The sequence below is a fragment of the Apis cerana genome, linkage group LG1 (assembly GCF_029169275.1).
Source record: "Apis cerana isolate GH-2021 linkage group LG1, AcerK_1.0, whole genome shotgun sequence".
Lineage (NCBI taxonomy): Eukaryota > Metazoa > Arthropoda > Insecta > Hymenoptera > Apidae > Apis > Apis cerana.
In genome coordinates this window covers 11,096,667-11,117,897 of record NC_083852.1, presented here as the reverse complement: position 1 = coordinate 11,117,897, position 21,231 = coordinate 11,096,667, and the positions used below count along the sequence as shown (strand labels likewise).

The following is a 21,231-nucleotide window of genomic DNA, read 5'->3' as shown; positions in this document are numbered from 1 at the left end:
TTATTATTACAATTATTTTACAATTCTATTAACATTCCAATATCTTATTTAGTAATATAAAAAAAAAAATAGAAATCTTCAATGAAATTGATAAAATTTTTTGGAATGGAATAATACAATTTAAATTATATATATATATATATAGGAATATATTTTTAAATATAAAAATATATTTAATAATTTAAAGTTACAATTTTACTGAACTTTGTATTTTTATATTCTTACTTTATATTCTTAAAAGATTAACATATGTAGCTAATATTAATAAATGATTAAATATCAACAAATTAAAAATGTATATTGTTCTTTTATATGTATAATTATAATAATATATAAAATATACAGAAATTTTCTTATACAATTATATAGATCTTCATTTTTATAATTAAATTTTATTTATAAATTCATATTTATCAAATAATATTTTAACTTTTTTCTTAACGACGCCCATAGGCATGATGTGATTGATGAGCTATAAAATGAAAATATATTTAAAATAAAAAATATATACATAAATATATACAAAATATATATAAAAATAATTTTAACAAACTTACATTTATAAAATTCAGAAAAGTTTACATTAGGTAAGAGAGAATGAATTTTATTTAAAATTGTAGCTTTTGATGCTAAGGTAGCATTTGTATTCCATATCTAAAAAGAAAAAATAAAAAGAAAAATGAAAGAAAGTTTTATAATATAGTTTATATCTCTACATCAATTAATAATATTTTTTTTTAATTTATAATATTTTATTACTTGAACAAGATCTTCTCTGTCTCTAATAGACACAGTTATTCCACAAACTTCATCTCCTTCTGCAACACATTCTGCAAATTGTTCTCCAATAGCTGCAAGCACCATTTCTTTCCATATTTTTTCCTACATTATAAGTTTATATATATATTTTTTTAAATCATTAGAATATATGTAATATAAAAAAATATTATATATAAGAAATTTTATATGTAATATAAAAAAATTTTATATTTACAGTATCAGATTTATGGCATTTTAATCTCCATGTTCCACCATTTTGATTGACAGGTTCTTCCCATAATGGATATCTTTCATCTCTCATTAAATGATAACTATATCTGACCTGACATGAAAATAATTTATATATGTTTGTATATTTATGTTAATGATAAAAAATATATTAAAAAATATACTTACTTGTACAGCACTAACACTTGGTATATTGTTGAAAACAGCCCAAAAACTTTGTACAGTGTTCACAGTATAAATCTTCGTTAAATTTTCTTTATATTCTTCAACAGTTGTGCCAGAAATAGCTCTGTCAATTTTACCAACTCTTTAGAACTTTCTATATACACTATGCAAAGAATGATTCAATTTTTTCAGGATTACATTTCATCAAATTTCTTTTTATAAAACAACAAAAAGGCAAAAAATATTATTTTAAATAAAATAAAAATATAAGATTTAAGCAATTATGAGTACACATATACATATTATATAATTAAAAATAATAATTTTCTTATTTAAGAATTTCAAAAAATATAAAATATAAAAGCATAACTAGAAAATTAGATTTTTACATTATTAAATATTTAAAATTACTCTAAAATAGTTTTTAAAAGAACAATATAAGATACAATTTACTGAACAATTAGAAAATGACAGTTTTCAATTTTTAATTTCATCAAAATTTTTATATTGATTTTTATATTGATATATAATATGTTAATAATTCATATCGTTATATAAATAAATGATATTGATATTATTTAATGACATTATTTTATTCTTTTGAAAATTTTTCATAATGTTAATAGTTTCATAGTATAGTTTCAATGTTAAAAAAAAAATATTGCTTGCATATTTCGTGATATTTATCGAAAGAAGGAAAGTAAAAAAAAATATTAATTTATTATAGATTATATAGATACAATTTTTAGAATTTTAAAAATATTAATCTTCTTACTTGTCTAACCAAAATGTCCAAGATGATTGTAAAGGTATTCCTGATGTTTCATGTTTTTCGATCGTTTTAACTGTTTCATTCGAAAATACTAAAGTTTCTGATAAATTAGTCGCATTGTCGTCTTTTGACTCACAATCCACAGCAGCCATGTTCAAAATAACAACATGTACGTATATGTTATGTTATAACGTCAAAAATCATGTGATAATGTAAAGAAAAGCAATAATAAAACAAATGATTTCTGATCTTGAAAAGATATATAAGACATATAAGATATATAAAGATAATATAAAGATATAGATAATCTTTATATAGATCTTTATATAGATAATTTATAATAATATAATATGAATTAATCATTATTGAAAATTTTAAAAATTAAGATATAAATAATAATAGTAATTAATTTAATTGAAAAAAATTTCTTAAAAAACTATTCTAAAGTTTTAAGTTAAAGTTTTAAAGTATAATATTTTAGTGTCATATTAATTTATATAATAAAATGTAATTAACTTATAATTAATAGAATTTATAATTAATATCTGATAAAAAAAGTGAAAACTAGACAATATTGTAAATTGATCAGTATTGGATAATTTTATAAGTATCTACGTATGAAATTGAAAATTACTTTATAATTTATTAAGTAATAATAGAGTTTTATTTGAAAATTAATGTTAAATCTTACTATTAAATCTTTCTCTATTAGTTAAATTATAAATAAATTATATGAATAACAAATATAATATATTTATATATTACATATACATTTACATATACTTTTTTAATATATTTATTTTAATATAATTTTATTTATTTTAATATATTATAGATTAAATTTTTAAAGAGATTTTCTGAAATGATTTATGTCTCATATAAAAGCAACAAATTGAGGCCAAAAATAAATAATATTTCAGATTCTATTTTAAACAAATAAAAGACTTAAGAAATCATACATATATTATAATATATAATACAATATATAATCATATTATAATATATCTAATATTAGAAATATAATTATATTTTATAAGAAATAAGTTTAATGCATAATTATATTTTTCATATTAAAATGATGAATAATATTTTCATTTCAATTTTTAAAATTATGAAATATATAAGTTTAAATTTTTACTTTGTACTTTTTGAATAATTTAATTTTATATATGTAGTTAGATTACAGCATGCTAGATGGCGTAAGAAACATTTTTTTTAGGTTGAACATAATACAAAATCCCATAAAATGCCATATCTATTCTGTTTCTAATTTATGTTTCTATATTAATATAGTAAATGTAGAAGGCATTGATATTTTAGAGCATGAGACATGAAGATATTCATAAAATATATATATCTATTTTACATATAACATATCATGTCTATTCATTATGTTTAAGATTCTTATTGTATTTTTTATTTTTTAAAAAAATATTTTTGACATTCAAAAGATAGTATTAATGATTAATTTTTTTCTATATATCCTTCTATTATTTTCTCTTTTTTTTTATATTTGTTCATTTAAAGCATTCTAAAAATGGTACTGATTTTTGTTCTATTTCTATATATCTTATTATTTATTTAACTTGTTTATGTTCTCAACGTATATTCAAACGAGGATGCTAATTAAAATTTTATATGATATTCAATATATCTCTTTCAAAATTATCTCAGTATCTTAGTTTTTAATATAAAAAATATTAAATTCTCGATTTTATTAATAGTGATCTCACAAAATATAATATGATGTGAATATTTTAATGCAAAGTATTGTTGATGACAGCGATAGTACAAAATATATTTGAAAATAGTCAATAACGTTGAGAGTAACATTAAAATAATAGTGTTTTAATTTTAGTGTTTCCAAGATATTGAAATCAAAAAAATTAAATACTAAATTTATTTTATATATCATTTGATATCATATAAATTTTATTACAGACTAAATATATATTTTTATATCTTTTAGTTTTTAAATCTCATGACAAGTCGGTAACTTATATAAAATATATATATTTAGATAGTGCTGCTCTAGTGACGGAAATCTTGAGAATTAAATTTAAACTTTTGTTTATTATATAATTTGAATCTCATATAAGAATTTTTTAATATTTAATATTCATTTATTCTTATTATAAATTCTATTCTATTATTTATTTATCTAAATTTTTATAAATATTTTAATTTATATATTTTTATAATTTGATTAATTTGTTTAAAATTGTTAAATATTTATTTATACATTAATAAATATATTAATAAACATATTAAAAAATATTCATTAATAAATGATTTAAAAATTTTATTTTATTTTATATTCATTTTTTTTAAAAACTTAATTTGTATATTTTGTATATATTTCTTTAATATTTATTTAATATATACATATATATATATTTTTATTTCACATTATATAAACAAATTGTATTTAAAATTAAATATGTGTATTATATTATATCTGAATTTATTTAATTAACAGATTGCATAAAATTACAATTCATATAAAGAATATCAAGCAACAATCTGTAAATCGCGCCGTTTTGTACGCTTGCGTATAGAAAAAAGAGACAGAGAGCGAATGATAGACGCTATGCCGCAACAACGTCAAAGTCAGTCTTCTGCGAACTTTCGTATTGGTTGTTTCGCGAGTAATTTATATATATTTTTTATCATATGTTTTTTTATCATACGTTCATTATTCATCTCAAACGAAATTTTAGATTTTGACAAACCATTTCTTAACTATTAACTTAAGGTAAGAAAATAACAGATTTTAATAATACAAATATCAATATTTATGTTTAAATGTTACAAACATAGTTGTCCATTATAATATACAATACATTATTACATTAATTAGCATTATTTATTATGATATAACAATAAGCCATAAAAAAAATTAACGAATATATATCTGTCATATATATACATGAATCGTTCATCTTGAAAATGGAACATATTATCAGGAATATATTTTTTCTTTTATTTATAAAGATGCTTTTTCTTTCTTTTTTTTAATATTTTTCATTTGACTTCTTTTCTGTTTATAAAGCCTAAAATGTTTCTGTCAAAATTTATCAGTAATCAAGGTCGGGTTAAATGATAATATTTTTTGAACGATTTTATTTATAGGTTTGATCAATCAATGCGCGCGCGCGTATCATCGATAATTGATGAAATAAATGTATTCATATTATGTTATTGTCTTGATAAGAATATGTGTTTGTGAAATAATATTGAAAAAATTAATTATACGATGCAAGTATCACAAATATTTCGTTAATTTTATAATTTGAAATGTTAAAAAACTGAATATATTTAATTATGTTTAAAGTTTGATTAAAAAGATATTTAGAAATGCATATTAGTGATTTTTATGCTCGCATTTCATTAATTGCATAATTAATTCCGGCAAAGTTACGATTTTCAAATTAAATGTATCGATTTTATGATATAAATTAAATATTACAGAATATTATGTGATAAAAATAAAACAATGATTTATTATATTTGATAAGATTAATATTATGATTATATTAAAAATATAATTTGATTTTATAAAATATATACTTATTATTAAAATCGAAGAATGAAATCAGTAAAATTTTAAATTGAGATCAAAATAAGAAAAATTTTTCGATAATTATGTTTCGTATAACGGCGAATTTTTATAAAGATTTTTCATTATCAATATATTATAATTATTATAATATTTGAAGTTAATTTCAGAAATTTTATAAGAAATTTTAATAATTTTTAAAAAATTTAAATTTTTTAAAAATGAATTAGATATATATATAAATTTAATTTCATTAAAATTTTAAATTATGATATTTGATATATGATAAATTTTAATTTTATGATGATAAATTTTAATTTTTATAATCTTTTTATAGTATCTTATAATTCTCAAGTTTTAAAAATTACAGATATCATGCAATAATAAATTAATATTAAATGAAATCAAGATTTTCATAAAAAACTCGATTTTATTTAGTCAATGGATAGAATGTGCAAAATAGTACAAAACATGTATTTTTAATTTTGCTGCAAAATTATTATTTTTTTAATATAAAATATTAAAAAAAATATATATATAATATATCTTGTTTGTTAAATTGAAAACATATGGATTTTTAGAAGTATATGACATTATTAATATATACTTGTATTCTTATAGTCAGATGATAAGAAAAGACGAATTCATTATATGTATAATATAATTTTCTAAGATTATTGCTTTAAAACATAAAATTAATTATATAATATAAAAAATAAATAATATAAAAAATGTAATAAGTAGAACGTGATAATAGTAGAGTTATAGATTTCTTTTAATGATTTTTGAAAAGAATTTTCTATTCTTATGAATGTTAAATTTATATATATATATATATATATATATATATATATATATATATATATATATATATTAAATATGATAACTATATCACTATCATTGTCAATGTCAAATTTCGATTATTATAATTTCAATTGTTTAAAAATTAATTTCTTATTTTATTTTCGAAAGAAAAACTTGTTATAAAATAAGTGCTAATATTAATCTAGTTATTATATTATAGAAATTTTGTGATGTGTTTTTAAAAAATAATTAACATAAGGTGAAAATTGTACTGGTACATATAATGAAGTTATATATATAAACAAAATTTAATATAATTAATTTAACAATAGTTTTTTTGGAATATTTTAGAAACTAAATAAATTTTTGTGAAAAGAAAAAATCATCGATTTTTACAATATAATCTAAAAATCATTAAAATCAAGAATGATTAAATTCACTAAATTATATACTATATGTATAAATTAAATATATATATATATATATATATATATATATATATATATATATATATAATTCAATGCATATATTCGATGCATAGAAAATCATCAGTTATATTTATGTACATAAATATACATATTTACATATACATAATACATATTTATGCATCGCATTTATTTTACTTGTGAAAAAAATTGATGTTACACAGAATATTTGAGAATTGTAATGGATCCTCTTTTATTATTCGACAAAATTACATATAACAAACGAATTAGAATTTATTATAATCTGAATTTATAAATTTATAAATTTATAATAATTGTATATTAATTATCATGGATTTAATAATACATGTTCCTTTCATGATTTCCAATTTAGTGAAAAATATTAGTATATTTGCATAAAAAAAATATGAAAAAAAATATATAAATTTACATATGCTATGTATAGGCTTTACTAATTGCAATTTTTGTAAAAATCATGATTTGTGATTAAAAATTTATTTAAAGTTTGTTTAAGTTTGTTTAAAATTTTAATTCAAATTTCTTTAAACAAATAAAAAATTTTATAACAACTTTTTAGAAAAGAGAACAAAATTTTTATATATATGAATATCATATATTTTATTATACTTATATACAATTATATTTGTTAAAATATAGAATAAAAATATTTTATACCATATATGTTTTATCTCGATTTGTTTTAAAGATGTAAAAATCTTGCAAATAAACTCTAAACATTAACTTTAATATTAGTAATTTATTGCATATAATAGTATATAATATCTCTTTTTCTTGATAAATACTCTAATACTAGAACTAATAATTAATCATTAATCATATTGAATTTAATTAATAATTAATTAAGTATAACAGATGGATATATAAAGTATTGGAAACAGGAGAATTATTTTTGATATTATTATTAATTAATATATATAATTTTACCTAAAATCGAAAAAAGTAAAAATTCTATTGTTATTTTTAATACTAAAATAGAATTTTTTAATTTTTTCTTTTAATTTTTTTTTATTATGAAAGTTTTGAATTTAATAAATCTGGCTTACACAATTTGCTCTACTAATTACAAAATTATAAACCTTCAAAATTAAGTTAAATTTTGTGCAGGTTTCTCTTACATGTTTGTTTGCTACCATTGTGAAACTTTCTAAAAATGTATGTATGTAAAAGAAATAGGATTTGCTTTCTTCCTCAGAAATAAAGTGAAAGTAATCTTTTTTTTATATTTCATCCTTTTATTTAATAAATTTTATATTTCTATATTGTGAATTTGATTCAAATTTATTTGATATCTTAATATGAAAATTTATAATATATACATTTGATATAATATTCATAATAACGATGATGTTAAAATGATGATTATTGTAAGGATTGTAATAACAGATGTGTTGTAATTTTTGAAGGGAAATTGCTAAGATGATTGCAACATTATTTTGCGCAAATATCGTTTCATGGATGAAATACTTTATATATAAGGTATTAGTATTAATATTTTCTTAACGAAATTATATTGAAATCGATCTCTTCTACGTGATTTCAAAGACTTTTCTATTTTTAAAAACAATTATATTATTGAATTGTTTCAAACTTTAATTAAAACGATTCTTTAAATAGAACAATTTCGAAAATTGAAAGAATCGAACAATTGTTGGATCAAGTATAATAATAACATGAACATTGTTGTATAAGAAATTACAAAAATTAAATATTTGTCATTATGCGATATATCGGAGATATATTAAATTTTATATAAATCAGTCATGAAATAATAAAATGAATAATAAAATGTATTATGCAATTGAATTTCGCCTTTATATACATTTATATTAGCTGTAATGATATACATATTATTATCAATTATTTATATAAATTGTTTATATATATTGTTTATATATCACAGCGATTGAAACTTAAAATGTATATCATTATTTAATAAGTATTTATCTATAAAGAGCTTAGAATCAGTGGAAACAAAATATAAAACAATTCTTGAATTGAAAACACGATAATATATATATATATATATATAATTCACATTTATTTCTTTTTTATGAACATGACAATTGTTTAAAATAACGATATTAAAATAAAATTATGTATAGAAAATGATAAATTTGATATGAAAAAAATTTGTTCTGACAAAATGACCTAAATATGACCATGCGATAAAATATTGCAGATAAATAAACATGGATAAGAGTACTTATATATATATATGAATCAGTATAATACATATGTAGTTCAAGATCATTATATTTCCATGTATTTATATTTCCATCCATGAATAATCTCTTCACAGTACATACATAAATTACATATATTATAATTATGATACTATCAAAATTATTTTCTAATGAATTATTGACAAATAGTGATAAATTGTTTTACTGTTATTTTGTTTTTATTTTCTATTCTGTACTTTATATTTTATTTTTTTATTTTATTCTGTATCGAATTAATTTGTTTTGTATTGTTTATTTTTTTAGTATATTTTTATACATATAATAATAATAATTTTTGGAATTTTCTAATTTATACTGCAGCAAAATAATTTGTTTTTAAATATTTTTATGGATATTTGAAGATATTTTGTAAATATTTATATATGAATATAAATATTTATATTTAATTTTTTTTTTATATCTTTTAACTTTAATTTCTATCAAAAATATCTCATAATTCCATAATTCCTCAGTATTTTCATAAATTAAATGAATATAAATATGAAAATAAGAATTTCAAAGGAATTGAGTTTTACGTAATTGATTGCGAGATTTTATATTCAATTCTATTGTTTCTTTTTGTTAAAATTATTCAGTAAAATTTATAATTTTTTTATACATCATCTTATATTATTTGATAAATATAATTCAAATATAAAAATTTTATTAATAAGAAATCATTATATTTATTAAGTTTTAATAATAAGAAAAAGTTATAAATGTTTAAAAGTACATATTTTATGGCTTACATTACTTTAATGTCCTATTGGCATTGTTTCCAGTTTTTGCATCAAGTTGAATCAGCAGCTATAAACAAACGATACTAGCAAGACAGATTTCAGATTTTATAATAAAGAAATTTTACAATATTTTGTAAGAGGAAAAAGTCGTCCTTTTATTTGTCCTATTAAATTGAATTAATTCTTCATAATTTCCATTATCAAATTCCTTCGACAGAAACATTATCATAAATATTTGCATAACTTTTTTAAGAGAAGCCTTTATCAGGTAGAATCAGATAGTTCTTCTTCTTATTCTATCTTTTGGTGATTTCAAATTTGCTTCGATCTTTTGCGTATGAATCCTATTAACGATTATCTTTAAATATTCAATTAATTTTTTTTTTTATAAAATACTTCTTTTATCGTAAATTTAATCGTAATTAATTATAATTCATTTGAGTATTAGGAGTAAGGTTAATAAAACTAAAACAACTCTCAAGTGAGTTATAAAATTAATATGTAAAACAAAATACAACAGCATTGGTGGAAATATGCCAACGACATCTTCGAGATAAAGAAATTTGCAATGATTGAATTATGAAAGCAATAATGATACAATCCTTTTTAGACCTTGACGCGTCCGTTCGAGTGGAAAGTCACTTTAGATTCAAGTTACAACTTGCAACTAATAGCAATAATCTTAGATATTTTTGTATACAAAATTTATATAATAAAATTATATATATATTTATTTATATGTTTATATATATATTATTGTATTTTTTTATATTTTAATATATAATAATAATTAAAATATATAATAATTATAATTGTATATTTATATAGTTTATTTTTTAATCAATTATATAATAATATAAATAAAATATAATTCAATTATATATTTCTAATATATTCGCGGAATATTTTCGATTCCAGAGACTAAAATAAACATAAAAATTGATATACATAAATATTAATCAAATTATTAACTTATTTATAAGTGAAATTATAAATTTTTGTGTTTGTATTAGCCTTTAGAGTAGACTTCCAAAAGTCTGTCCATGAATATATTAGTATTCTATAATATATGTATATTATATTAAATATTATATACATTAAATCATTAAACTATTTTGTTAAATTATTCATATTTTAATAAATTATTTTTAAAAATAATACAAACATTTTAATTCAAATAATCTATTTAACAATTAATATTTCTTAATTATTTATAAATTCAAAATAGTGTATTTTAAATACTAAATACTATAATTTATAAACATTTGTTTTATAATTTTTATAAATGTGTGATAAATTACAATATAATAAATATAATAAATATGTAAACATATAAAATGCAATAATAAACATAATAAATTTATAATTAAAAAAAAATTATTCATAACATTATTCATTTATTTTATAAATGAATCAATATATCTATCATCATGAGAATTATAATAATATATCTAATTTTGTGCATTCATCGATTTTTAAATATGTGATTATAATATTCATATGTACAGTTGTTAATCAATATAATTGCATATATATGAACAAATATATATGAAACAAATATAATATCAATATAGTATCAATACACAAAAAAAGTAAAATTTGCACTTTTAAATATTTATAATTTTTATATAATTTAACTGCAATTTATATTTATATTTTTAAATTATATTTCTTAAATAAGATGTTATAAAAAAATTATTAAATTTAAAAATTTAAATTTAAAAAATTGATAAATAATGGATAAAAATAAATAATTAAAAAAGATGGTATCATGATAAATATAAAGTATAAAAAAGAAACAAATATTAAAATATTAAAAATATTTTATATAAATTGTTAAAAAATTAAATTAGATGAATAGAAATGAGATTTCATTATATTACAATAATTATTAAAACAACAAACAAAAGTTGAAATAATTCAAGAAGTTTGATGCTCATATACTGCATTAAACATTTAAACATTATTTTATTTTATTCTAAATATTATTTTATTATATTTTATTGAAACATCAAAATTATTAATAAATTATCCTATAAAAAAATTATCATTTCTTAAAAATTATTTGTAATTATAAAATTATATAAATATTTAATGAATTATAATAAAAATTAAAATAAAGGGAATAAATAAAAAATTAAATGTATCATTAAATCACTATATACCACACCTATGCCATAACTAATAATTATTCACATAATTTATAATGTATATAAATAGAAATGTATATAAACAGAACATAAGATATATCTATTCATATAAGAATAGGGACAAAATAAAATTTTGCAATATTAACATTATAAGATACATCAAATATATTAAATTTTTTTAAACAAATAAATATGTATATTAAAATACAATTAATCTAATTTAATATCCTAATATTGTTGCTAATGAACTTGTAATCGATATAGCAATTAAAATACATATTAAAAAGAAAAGGAAAACAATTAAAATTGAAGGAAAAAATTTTTTCAAATTTGCAATATGTTATTCAGATAAATAATTATTATTAAAATAAATAATACTGATATACAATACTGATATTGATTGTGCAAATATTATTTAAAAAATTATTCCTTGTCAATATTGTCATTTTGAATTATTATTTTCTTAAAAATAAAATAATCTTTCATTAATAACAATAATTAGCAATGTCTTTAATGTATGATTGATCTGTTTGCTACTTAATAATAATTATTATTCATGCCATACATTTATCTATAACTACAAGTAATGAATCATCCAAATATCTCTCTCTCTCTAAATTTGTCTTGTTTGAATTAATTTATCATTATTAATCATTATAATTAATTTATTTACTAATTTCGAATTTCTTTGTTTATATTTCGTATGAATATAGTTCTTTTTTAGAAATTTTTTTTTATGGTAATTATTGTGATGAGATTGATTTGCGCAGTATTATGCTTATATAATAATATATGAAAATATTGGAACACTATCTTATAAGAAAATTTACATTAGCAAAATTTTAAATTATAAAATGAATTACAATTTAATGCTACATTATTTCATTATAAAAAAATTCTCAAACAAACTTATATTTAGAACTTTATGAAATAATAAAATTTTAAGACTTGATTTCATTCTTTTCTCAACAAAAAATAATAATCAATTTATTATATATATTCTACAAATAGAATATATATAAACTTTCATTAAAATCAGATATTTTGAGTTAAATAAATTTTAAAATATAATTTATAAAATTTTTTTATATGTATATATAATGACATTTACGATTTTTAATAAATTCATGTAGTTTTTTCCTAAAAAATTTCATAAAAGATTTTTACATATTTTTTTTTTTATGTAATTATGTTATATTAAGAATTGTAATTAATATTATATGTATGATCAATGCAAAATGCATAATTATAATAAAATCGAAATTATAAATTCGATCATATTATATCTTTAAATTTATAAAGAATATTTATAAAGATCTTTTAAATTTATAAAGAAAAGCAAAAAATGTTTGTTTGATGAGTGAGATCGATTATTTTTAAATGATAAGTAGCTGGTAATATAGATTTTTCTTATTATTCATGTGTAATGTTATATCATTACAAATGTTTTACATATTCATTCGATTTGTTTGAATATCTTCGTAATCTTGTTAACCATGGGAAAATCACACTGAGATGAATATTTACTTACATAATATGATTGACGTAAAGAAATTATTATTATTTGCTAAAAGAAACTTTTATTTACATATTTTATTATGTATTCTATTAATCAATTGTATAATATTTATTGTTATTACAATTTTATTCTTAATTTTAAATTCAATAATTGAATACATTTTATAAACATTTTATATATTGTACAAAGCGAAAACTAATTTAATATTAATAAATTAATTAATAACTAGACACTAAATAAATTAATAACTCATTGTTTAAATTTTGACTTCAAGAAATTTCCAAGATCTTTTAAAAAATTCCGAATATTCGTATGATTAATTAGTTATATATTGAGTAAATTTAACTACATTGCTCAGTAGAGTAATTATAATCGGAATTGCCGGAAAGACTTATAACATCTTTGACTATATTTTAACAGTAAAGTTAGACTATATTTTGACAATAAAAGAGCAATTAATTGAAAATTATTAGAAAATTATTAAAAATTAATTAGAATTATTGGAAGGATTTTAGATTTTTAAAATCTGATTTGGGAATAATAAAATGGAAAAAAATTAACAAATTTAAAATATAGAATTCAATTGGTATTCTTATTTTTTGAAAAGATATTCTAATAGTTCTAATAGATAAAAAACAAATTAAGAAGAAAGCAACGTTGCCTCAAAAATAATAGAATAACATTATATTTCCATTCTACATGTATGTTACATTGTGTCATCGCGTTGTGTTTAAGTAGCGTAATTTTTATTGCAATTTATCTAATATGAGTCAATTCATTAACTATACTAACTCTTCTTCTCTCAAAATGGTAATTTTGTTAGCAATGCTGCCAAAAAACGAAATCAATACGATGTATTATATAATACTGAACAGATTATACAAAAACAAGTTATAATATAAAGATACATAAAAAATAGATTAATTCTTACTAAGAACGATTGATGGAATTAGCATTGATACCAATATATATATATTTTGTGTATTAAAATCAATGGTACTTCATCAATTTATGACATCTCATCATAAAGTAATAATGTATACAAATCGCATTATTATTACAATATTTATATATATAGCGATAGAAAAAAAAGACATCATAGATCTTTTGGTTTCGTTTCTCCTTGATAATATAGTATAACTAGAATATTCGTTATTTTCATTTTAGAATTCTATCATTATTATTTTCTCATATATTTTTCAATAATCAAATTTTTTGCACCAACTTCTATTCACAAATATGACTGCATAGAGATAAACATTTAGAGATAAACATTAAAGATAAACGAAATTTAAGTTTTATAAGTTTTATAAGATTATAAATTTTAATGTTTATTTTCGTTTACGTTAATAACAATATAATTATAGAAAATGATAACTGAAGAAAAATAAGGAGAAATTGAGAATCAAAATATTTAAAGAAATTGATGATATATGTTATGTATTGTATTGATGTGAATTTTTTAATAGAAATCAATTCAAATAGAATCAATTCATGAGTTGAAATATATAAATAATATATTAAATAATATTATATTATAGCCAAAATGTAGATTTGATTATTTGATAATTGTTTTTGTTAATTAAATTAATGTATCAATTATAAGATGAATACATTTTTTCAAGAGTATATTATACATATAAAAATATTTAGTTAATTTAATATTAGATTAGTATAAATAATCGAAGACAAATACAATAATTATTATTATACTATTAATATATATACTATTATAATTTCCATATTATTATGATTATTTCATTTCTTGAAAATTCATTTTCTTACTAAAATTTAAAAACTAAAATGGAAGAGATGAGAATCATTTCATAAATAATTTTGAAAAAAATAAAAAAATATCAAAAATGTTGTTCGATTTAGCATGTTTTAATACGTATTACAAAATAACTAATTCCAGATTCCAATTTCAAGGACATATCATGCACCTTGTACGTTCTTTCCCAATCTTCCTATAATTTTAAGCCGGTTTTCTTACTATGAATAATATTATAGCATCAATACAAATAACAGATACTTCTATGATATTTTCGTTGCTATATTAAACAAGATCACTACTTGACTTTCGAAATTTATAAATATCTTATAAATTTAAATCAAAGATTAACAAATATTTTATGTTCATAAAATTTATATAGATGATTAAGTTTTTTGAAAATACTTTTTCAATGTTTATAATTTAATATGTAATATGTAATTTATTATAATATCGTCTATTTAATTTTATTTTAGATGAATATGTCCTCATCAATTTTAATAATTTTGAAAATGTTATAAAAATGAATATTTTAAATAATTTTTTTTTAAGACAGATAATTTCAAAAATTTTAAAAATTCCAAAAAATTTTCTATATTATACATTGAATTGTTTATATATATATATTTATGTGCATTTATGACAGCTTATATCATTGACCATTTATTAATTATTTATATAAACATATTATATTATATAATATTATTATATAAACATATTATAGGATTAATCCAAAATAATATGAACTAATATGTTCATATTATCTCTAGAAAACTTGAGTAGGATTTTAAATGAATCCTATGAATTCACGAAATACAAAAATAAAATAATGAAATAATATTTGCATGAAATTACTATGATAGAATTATTATTTCATAAATGATGTAATATCGTTATCACTTTCATTATTGCTATATTCTGTCGCATAAATTGGGACGTATATAAGAATTATAATAATGTAATGTATCGAAAATTTTTTCTCAAAAACTAAAATCGAATTTTATCTTATATTTTATAATATATTAGTTCCTTATTTTCAAAATATTATCAATTTTATGAAACCATATTTTAGAATAACATTTATATGTGAGAAATAATAAAAAATTATTGAATTTATAAATTAGAATTAATATATTAAAATAACATCAAATAATTTTTTAATTTAATTAATTATATTATATTTAGTAATATTTTATATTATTCAGAAGGTGGCCATCGTTTTTGATTTCGATGACTTTTAAATATATTATAAAAATTAATTTTAAATAGTTTTAAATAATTTTTTTCTATATACATATAATCATCGCTTGGTAATAGTTTTAAGATATTTGTAAAAAATAATTATTATTATAACATAGAGTTTAATTTATTATATATTTAGATGTATCTGTGAAAATATATATATATATATATATATATATATATATATATATATATATATATTAATATATGATTACTGATCAATTGTTTATAAAAATATAATATAACGACTCCAAAAAAAATATATAATATTATAATATTACCATATTTAGTACTGATCCATAGCGAGTTTGAAACTGATATTACAATAATAAATATTAAGTATAATACTTATATTGTTAACTTTAGTGATTTCGATTCAAGAATTGTTTTATATTTGAAAATTTAGTAGATTAAAATTAAAATTAAGATGTCTTACTCTTATTAAAATTCATAAAAAAAATTTTTTAATCAGTTCACTATATAATATTCATTTAATCGGTATACTTTTAGGTATATTTATAGATATATTTTTGGACGCCAGTCGATGTCTCTGTTGTAGGTATAAAATAGAGCTAAAAATAGTAGATAAGTAACAGTTGTATATTAAGGCACACAGAGATATAATATATATGGGTTTATACGTATAAGCAAAAATTTAATATAATAATAACAATTTTTTTGGTGAAAGAAAAAAATTCAAAATATCAATTTCAACAAAATATTAAAAAATTATTGAAATTGAAGACGATCTCATTTTAAATAATTAATATGTATATTTATTTGTTGTGTCGTATTATTTTTATTTATTATTTTAAAAAATGATAGTTTAAAATAATAGTAAATTTATTTACTGTATCATATTATTTTTATTATTTTAAAAAAATAATAATTACATATGTTTTAATATATTTACATCTTTGTTTCTTTTTTATTACAGAACGACGTATACCAATGATGCGCGAATTTTAATTATCTAGTTCGAAAACAAAAGAATCTGCCAATTCAAAAGGAAGAAAGAAGAACGTAATTCTTAGTGCTGTGTTTTAGATATGCAATACTGATGTGAATTGTGTTTCAAAACGAACGCAGCGACACTCGTGGAAAGAAATACACCAATCGTAGTTTATCGAACGATGACCACTTCTGCACAATGTTCTCCGACCAAGTCGTCTTTAAGTTGTTGTCAAATCGATCACAACAGTCACGGTGACGTACATGAAGTTGCAATTGCTGCAAATGATGGTTATTTCATTCAAGACAAGTGCTCCTTTCCAAAAAGGCCTGAGGTAGACGTCACTTTTTGCGACATTCATTTTACAGTGAAAGAATGGAGCTTTCGAAACTTGAAATCAAGTAAGTTCATATTATGTATTTAATTCATTCATTTTATTATATAGAAAAAAATATATAAATTAAGACAGAATATATAAAAAAGACAGTTGTTATAAAAATAATTCAAGTAAAATATTTTTAATACTTTAAAAATCAATTAATAGTTACTAATCAAAAATTATTAGATTTGAAATGTTAGAGCGTTAAAAGGAATAGTTAAAATTAAAAAAAATTTAGATGATTTTATTTATTAAATCTAATTATAATTATAAATTAATGCAAATTAAATAATTATTGCATTATTATATTGATATAATTCATTTATAAATATATGGCTTTTTTGTATTATCAATTAATATATTTTATTTATAGTAATTTATGACATGTAATAGAAACATATTTAGACCATTTATAATATTATAAAATTATAATTATTTACTAAATTTATAAAAATGTATTAAAAATATATGCGAATTTTCTAAATGAATAATCTTATATATTTTTGATTTTTTCATAGAAAATCTTAATCTATATGTATATATATATGTTACAAATACATATTTTAAAATTAGTATTTTTTCTTTTAGACTATTTTATATATTTTATATTTTATTTTATAATTATATATTATAATTTTCTTCCATAAATATTATAGTGTAAATTTATATTATATAAGCAATAATAATCTTTAATAACATCTTAAATAAATGCTAATTATCTACAAAATATCATTTATATAAATTTATAATTTTATTTCTCATAAATGTGCAAACTTGTCTTAATGTTAAAAATATTGCATTACGATGATATTTATTATTTTGTTATTGTACTAAAAAGAAGAAAAATTTTTCTAACATATTTATGTGAGAGCATTATTTATTCCATTATAAAATATATATATATCGTGACGATTAAGTTCTCTCAAAAGAAAGCAGATACAAGTGAAATTAAGTTAAATAAGGTTTATCATTGTCGAATATATATATATATATATATATATATATATATAGAAATAAATATATAGAAATAAATGCATGATTATCAGAATTCGCTTGAATATTATGAAGTTAATCACGCATTTCATTACATTTTATCGAATTATGCTACGAAAAGAATATCATAATTATTATATATATATATATATATATATATATATATATAATATATATATTATATGTAATCATTATAAGAAAAAAATATATTTGGAATATCAAAATAGATTTACATTACTATTGATAATTCAATATTAAATGCATTCACGTACAAAATAACTACTGAATGCTGATTGATATTATTCTATAAAAAATTAATAAATTTAAAAGATTTTTTTAATAAAAATAATGAGTTAAAAAATTTTATGAAAATTTAATTTTTTTTGCAAGAGTAAAAATAAAAAAAATAAAAAGGAAAAATAAAAGATAATAAAAAGGGAAAAAAAATATAAAGAAAATAAAAATATAATATAAAGAAAAAATATGGTATAAAATGGTGATAATAATATTTTATTTTTATAGAATATTTTTGAATAATTATCAATTATTAACTTAAAAAATATAGATATATACGTATAATGCGATAAGAAATGGATGCATACACTTGTCAAACTTTGTAAATAAGTCAAAAATTGAAACCAACCGTTGTGAATATTTGTATGGGATTGTAAAATGATGTTCAAATATTTCAGATTTATATTTTTTTATAATTATTTTTTATTTTATTTATTTAACAAAATTATATATATATAAAATACATTCTAATTATTTTGTAGAAAATTTTATGAAAAAAATATTATTTTAAATTTATCTTTTTTTCAATATGTTGGACAATATAATTGTTTCTTGTGTTTTAGGCAGTTTTTTCACAATTTCTTTTTTTTGATATGCGCAGTGTATTCATAAGTATATATAAAGCAAGAAAAACAAGAAGTACACTGAAAAAATACAATTTAAATTTTAATTTACTATATTTTGAACTATATTTATTTATAAAATATTATAGCTTTTTAATGGAATTATTATATTTTAAAAACAAATTTAATCTTTTAAAATCTGAATTTTTTTGTGTATTAACTCATCATCTAATAATATTAATGACATTATAAATTAACTATAAGTTATAAGTTTCTCTTTCATAATTTCACAATTTATTTTTTAATTAAGATTAGTAATTTATAATTTGTTATTTATATATTCACTTATATCTAATTCAATTATGCAATTGAACTTTGAAAAAGCTTTCATTTTATTCATTATACAAATTTTGAAATAAATTATTTAGGTTATAATATTCGATGAAAGCTTGGTCAATTGAAATTTGGAATTGATCACGCATACATTTCTTTTTAGAGCATTAAATATCATTCGTGATGTTAAGAGAAAGTGGTCTTGAAGTAATTCTGAGAATAGCAAAGAAAGTTTTAAACGGAGAAAGTCGTATTAGGTATTTTGAAAGATCTCATCGTTATTAAAAGTTATAGAAAGGATTTTTATATAATAAATCAAAAAAAAAGAATAATGATTGAGAGATCGCTACGATCACTCTTGCTTGTGAAACACAATATACTTAATATTATTAATAATATATTATTTTATTAATTACTATTTTATTTTTATTATTTTTTTGAATTAATAAAAAATATTTTATTGATTTTGAAAAATTCAAAAGTTATTTTTTAATTAAAAATGATATAATTAATTTTATCATTTTATATGTATTAAATATAAAATAATAATATTATTTCTATTAATTTGTAAAAATGTTACAATTAAAACAAAATATTTTCTTACAATAATAATTTATTATTATAAAATCATATTATATCATATTATTTCAATTTTTTTATTGTAAAGAAAAAATAAATATGTATGTGTTTCGGAAAATATTCTTGTAATACATAGTATATATAGTATATATATAATATATATATATAATACGCACATATATAGTAATTTTTATATACATTTTGTATAATAATTTTTATATTAAATGCACTTTATGTATGTTGATTTATTTATTGATTTTATTTATTATATAAACAAATCCTTCATAATAAATGTTTAATAAAAAATATGCTTTTATTGATAAATTAATCTTTATTACAAAATTTCCAAGATAGAGAAAAAACAAATGAAAAAATGAAAAAAATAATAATAGGTTAAAAATCATATTAAAAATATAATTTTTAAATAAGTATTCTGTATATTATAATAAAACATCCAATTGCAAAAATTTAGATTTCTATAATTTTTATTTTATCTTTCTAAAAATAATTAATAAAATTTAATAAAATTAAAAATAATTAATTAATTAATTAATAAAGATTTTTCTAATAAGATCAAAATGATTATCGAATAATCGAATAATTTTTTTTGCCAATAATTAGTTTAAATATTTCGAATATTTGACATTTGAATATGTTATCTGATCTACTTGTATGTTATACTTTTATTTTTATCGAAATAATCTAAGCGTATTCTTAAA

At 17.6% G+C, this 21,231-nt stretch overlaps 2 protein-coding genes across 2 annotated transcripts in view; one reads left to right on the top strand and one right to left on the bottom strand.

Moving 5' to 3' along the window:
- Nucleotides 1–277: 277 nt before the first annotated feature.
- LOC108001773 (eukaryotic translation initiation factor 4E type 3) lies at nucleotides 278–2,178 on the bottom strand. Its single transcript, XM_017062964.3, has 6 exons — nucleotides 1,949–2,178; nucleotides 1,177–1,297; nucleotides 995–1,102; nucleotides 760–882; nucleotides 558–654; nucleotides 278–472 (listed from the first exon to the last, which is right to left on the bottom strand). The coding sequence occupies exons 1-6, from the start codon at nucleotides 2,095–2,097 to the stop codon at nucleotides 438–440; spliced, it is 633 nt and encodes a 210-aa protein (XP_016918453.1). The 5' UTR covers nucleotides 2,098–2,178; the 3' UTR covers nucleotides 278–437.
- A 2,362-nt stretch (nucleotides 2,179–4,540) lies between these two features.
- LOC108001803 (ATP-binding cassette sub-family G member 1) overlaps nucleotides 4,541–21,231 on the top strand; it is a 30,789-nt gene continuing 14,098 nt past the window's right edge. Inside the window, exons 1-2 of the mRNA XM_062072046.1 lie at nucleotides 4,541–4,700; nucleotides 17,357–17,772. Of these exons, the coding sequence (XP_061928030.1) occupies nucleotides 17,553–17,772 (220 nt within the window). The 5' untranslated portion in view covers nucleotides 4,541–4,700; nucleotides 17,357–17,552. The remainder of the gene's footprint in view (nucleotides 4,701–17,356; nucleotides 17,773–21,231) is intronic.

Bases quoted from the DNA above. Each gene is read 5' to 3' on its own strand.
- LOC108001773 (XM_017062964.3), bottom strand. From the start codon at position 2,097: ATGGCTGCTGTGGATTGTGAGTCAAAAGACGACAATGCGACTAATTTA. The intron at 883-994 runs GTAAATATAAAA...CTTATAATGTAG, and splicing joins AATGCCATAAATCTGATACT to GAAAAAATATGGAAAGAAAT. The intron at 655-759 runs GTAATAAAATAT...TTTTCTTTTTAG, and splicing joins ACAGAGAAGATCTTGTTCAA to ATATGGAATACAAATGCTAC.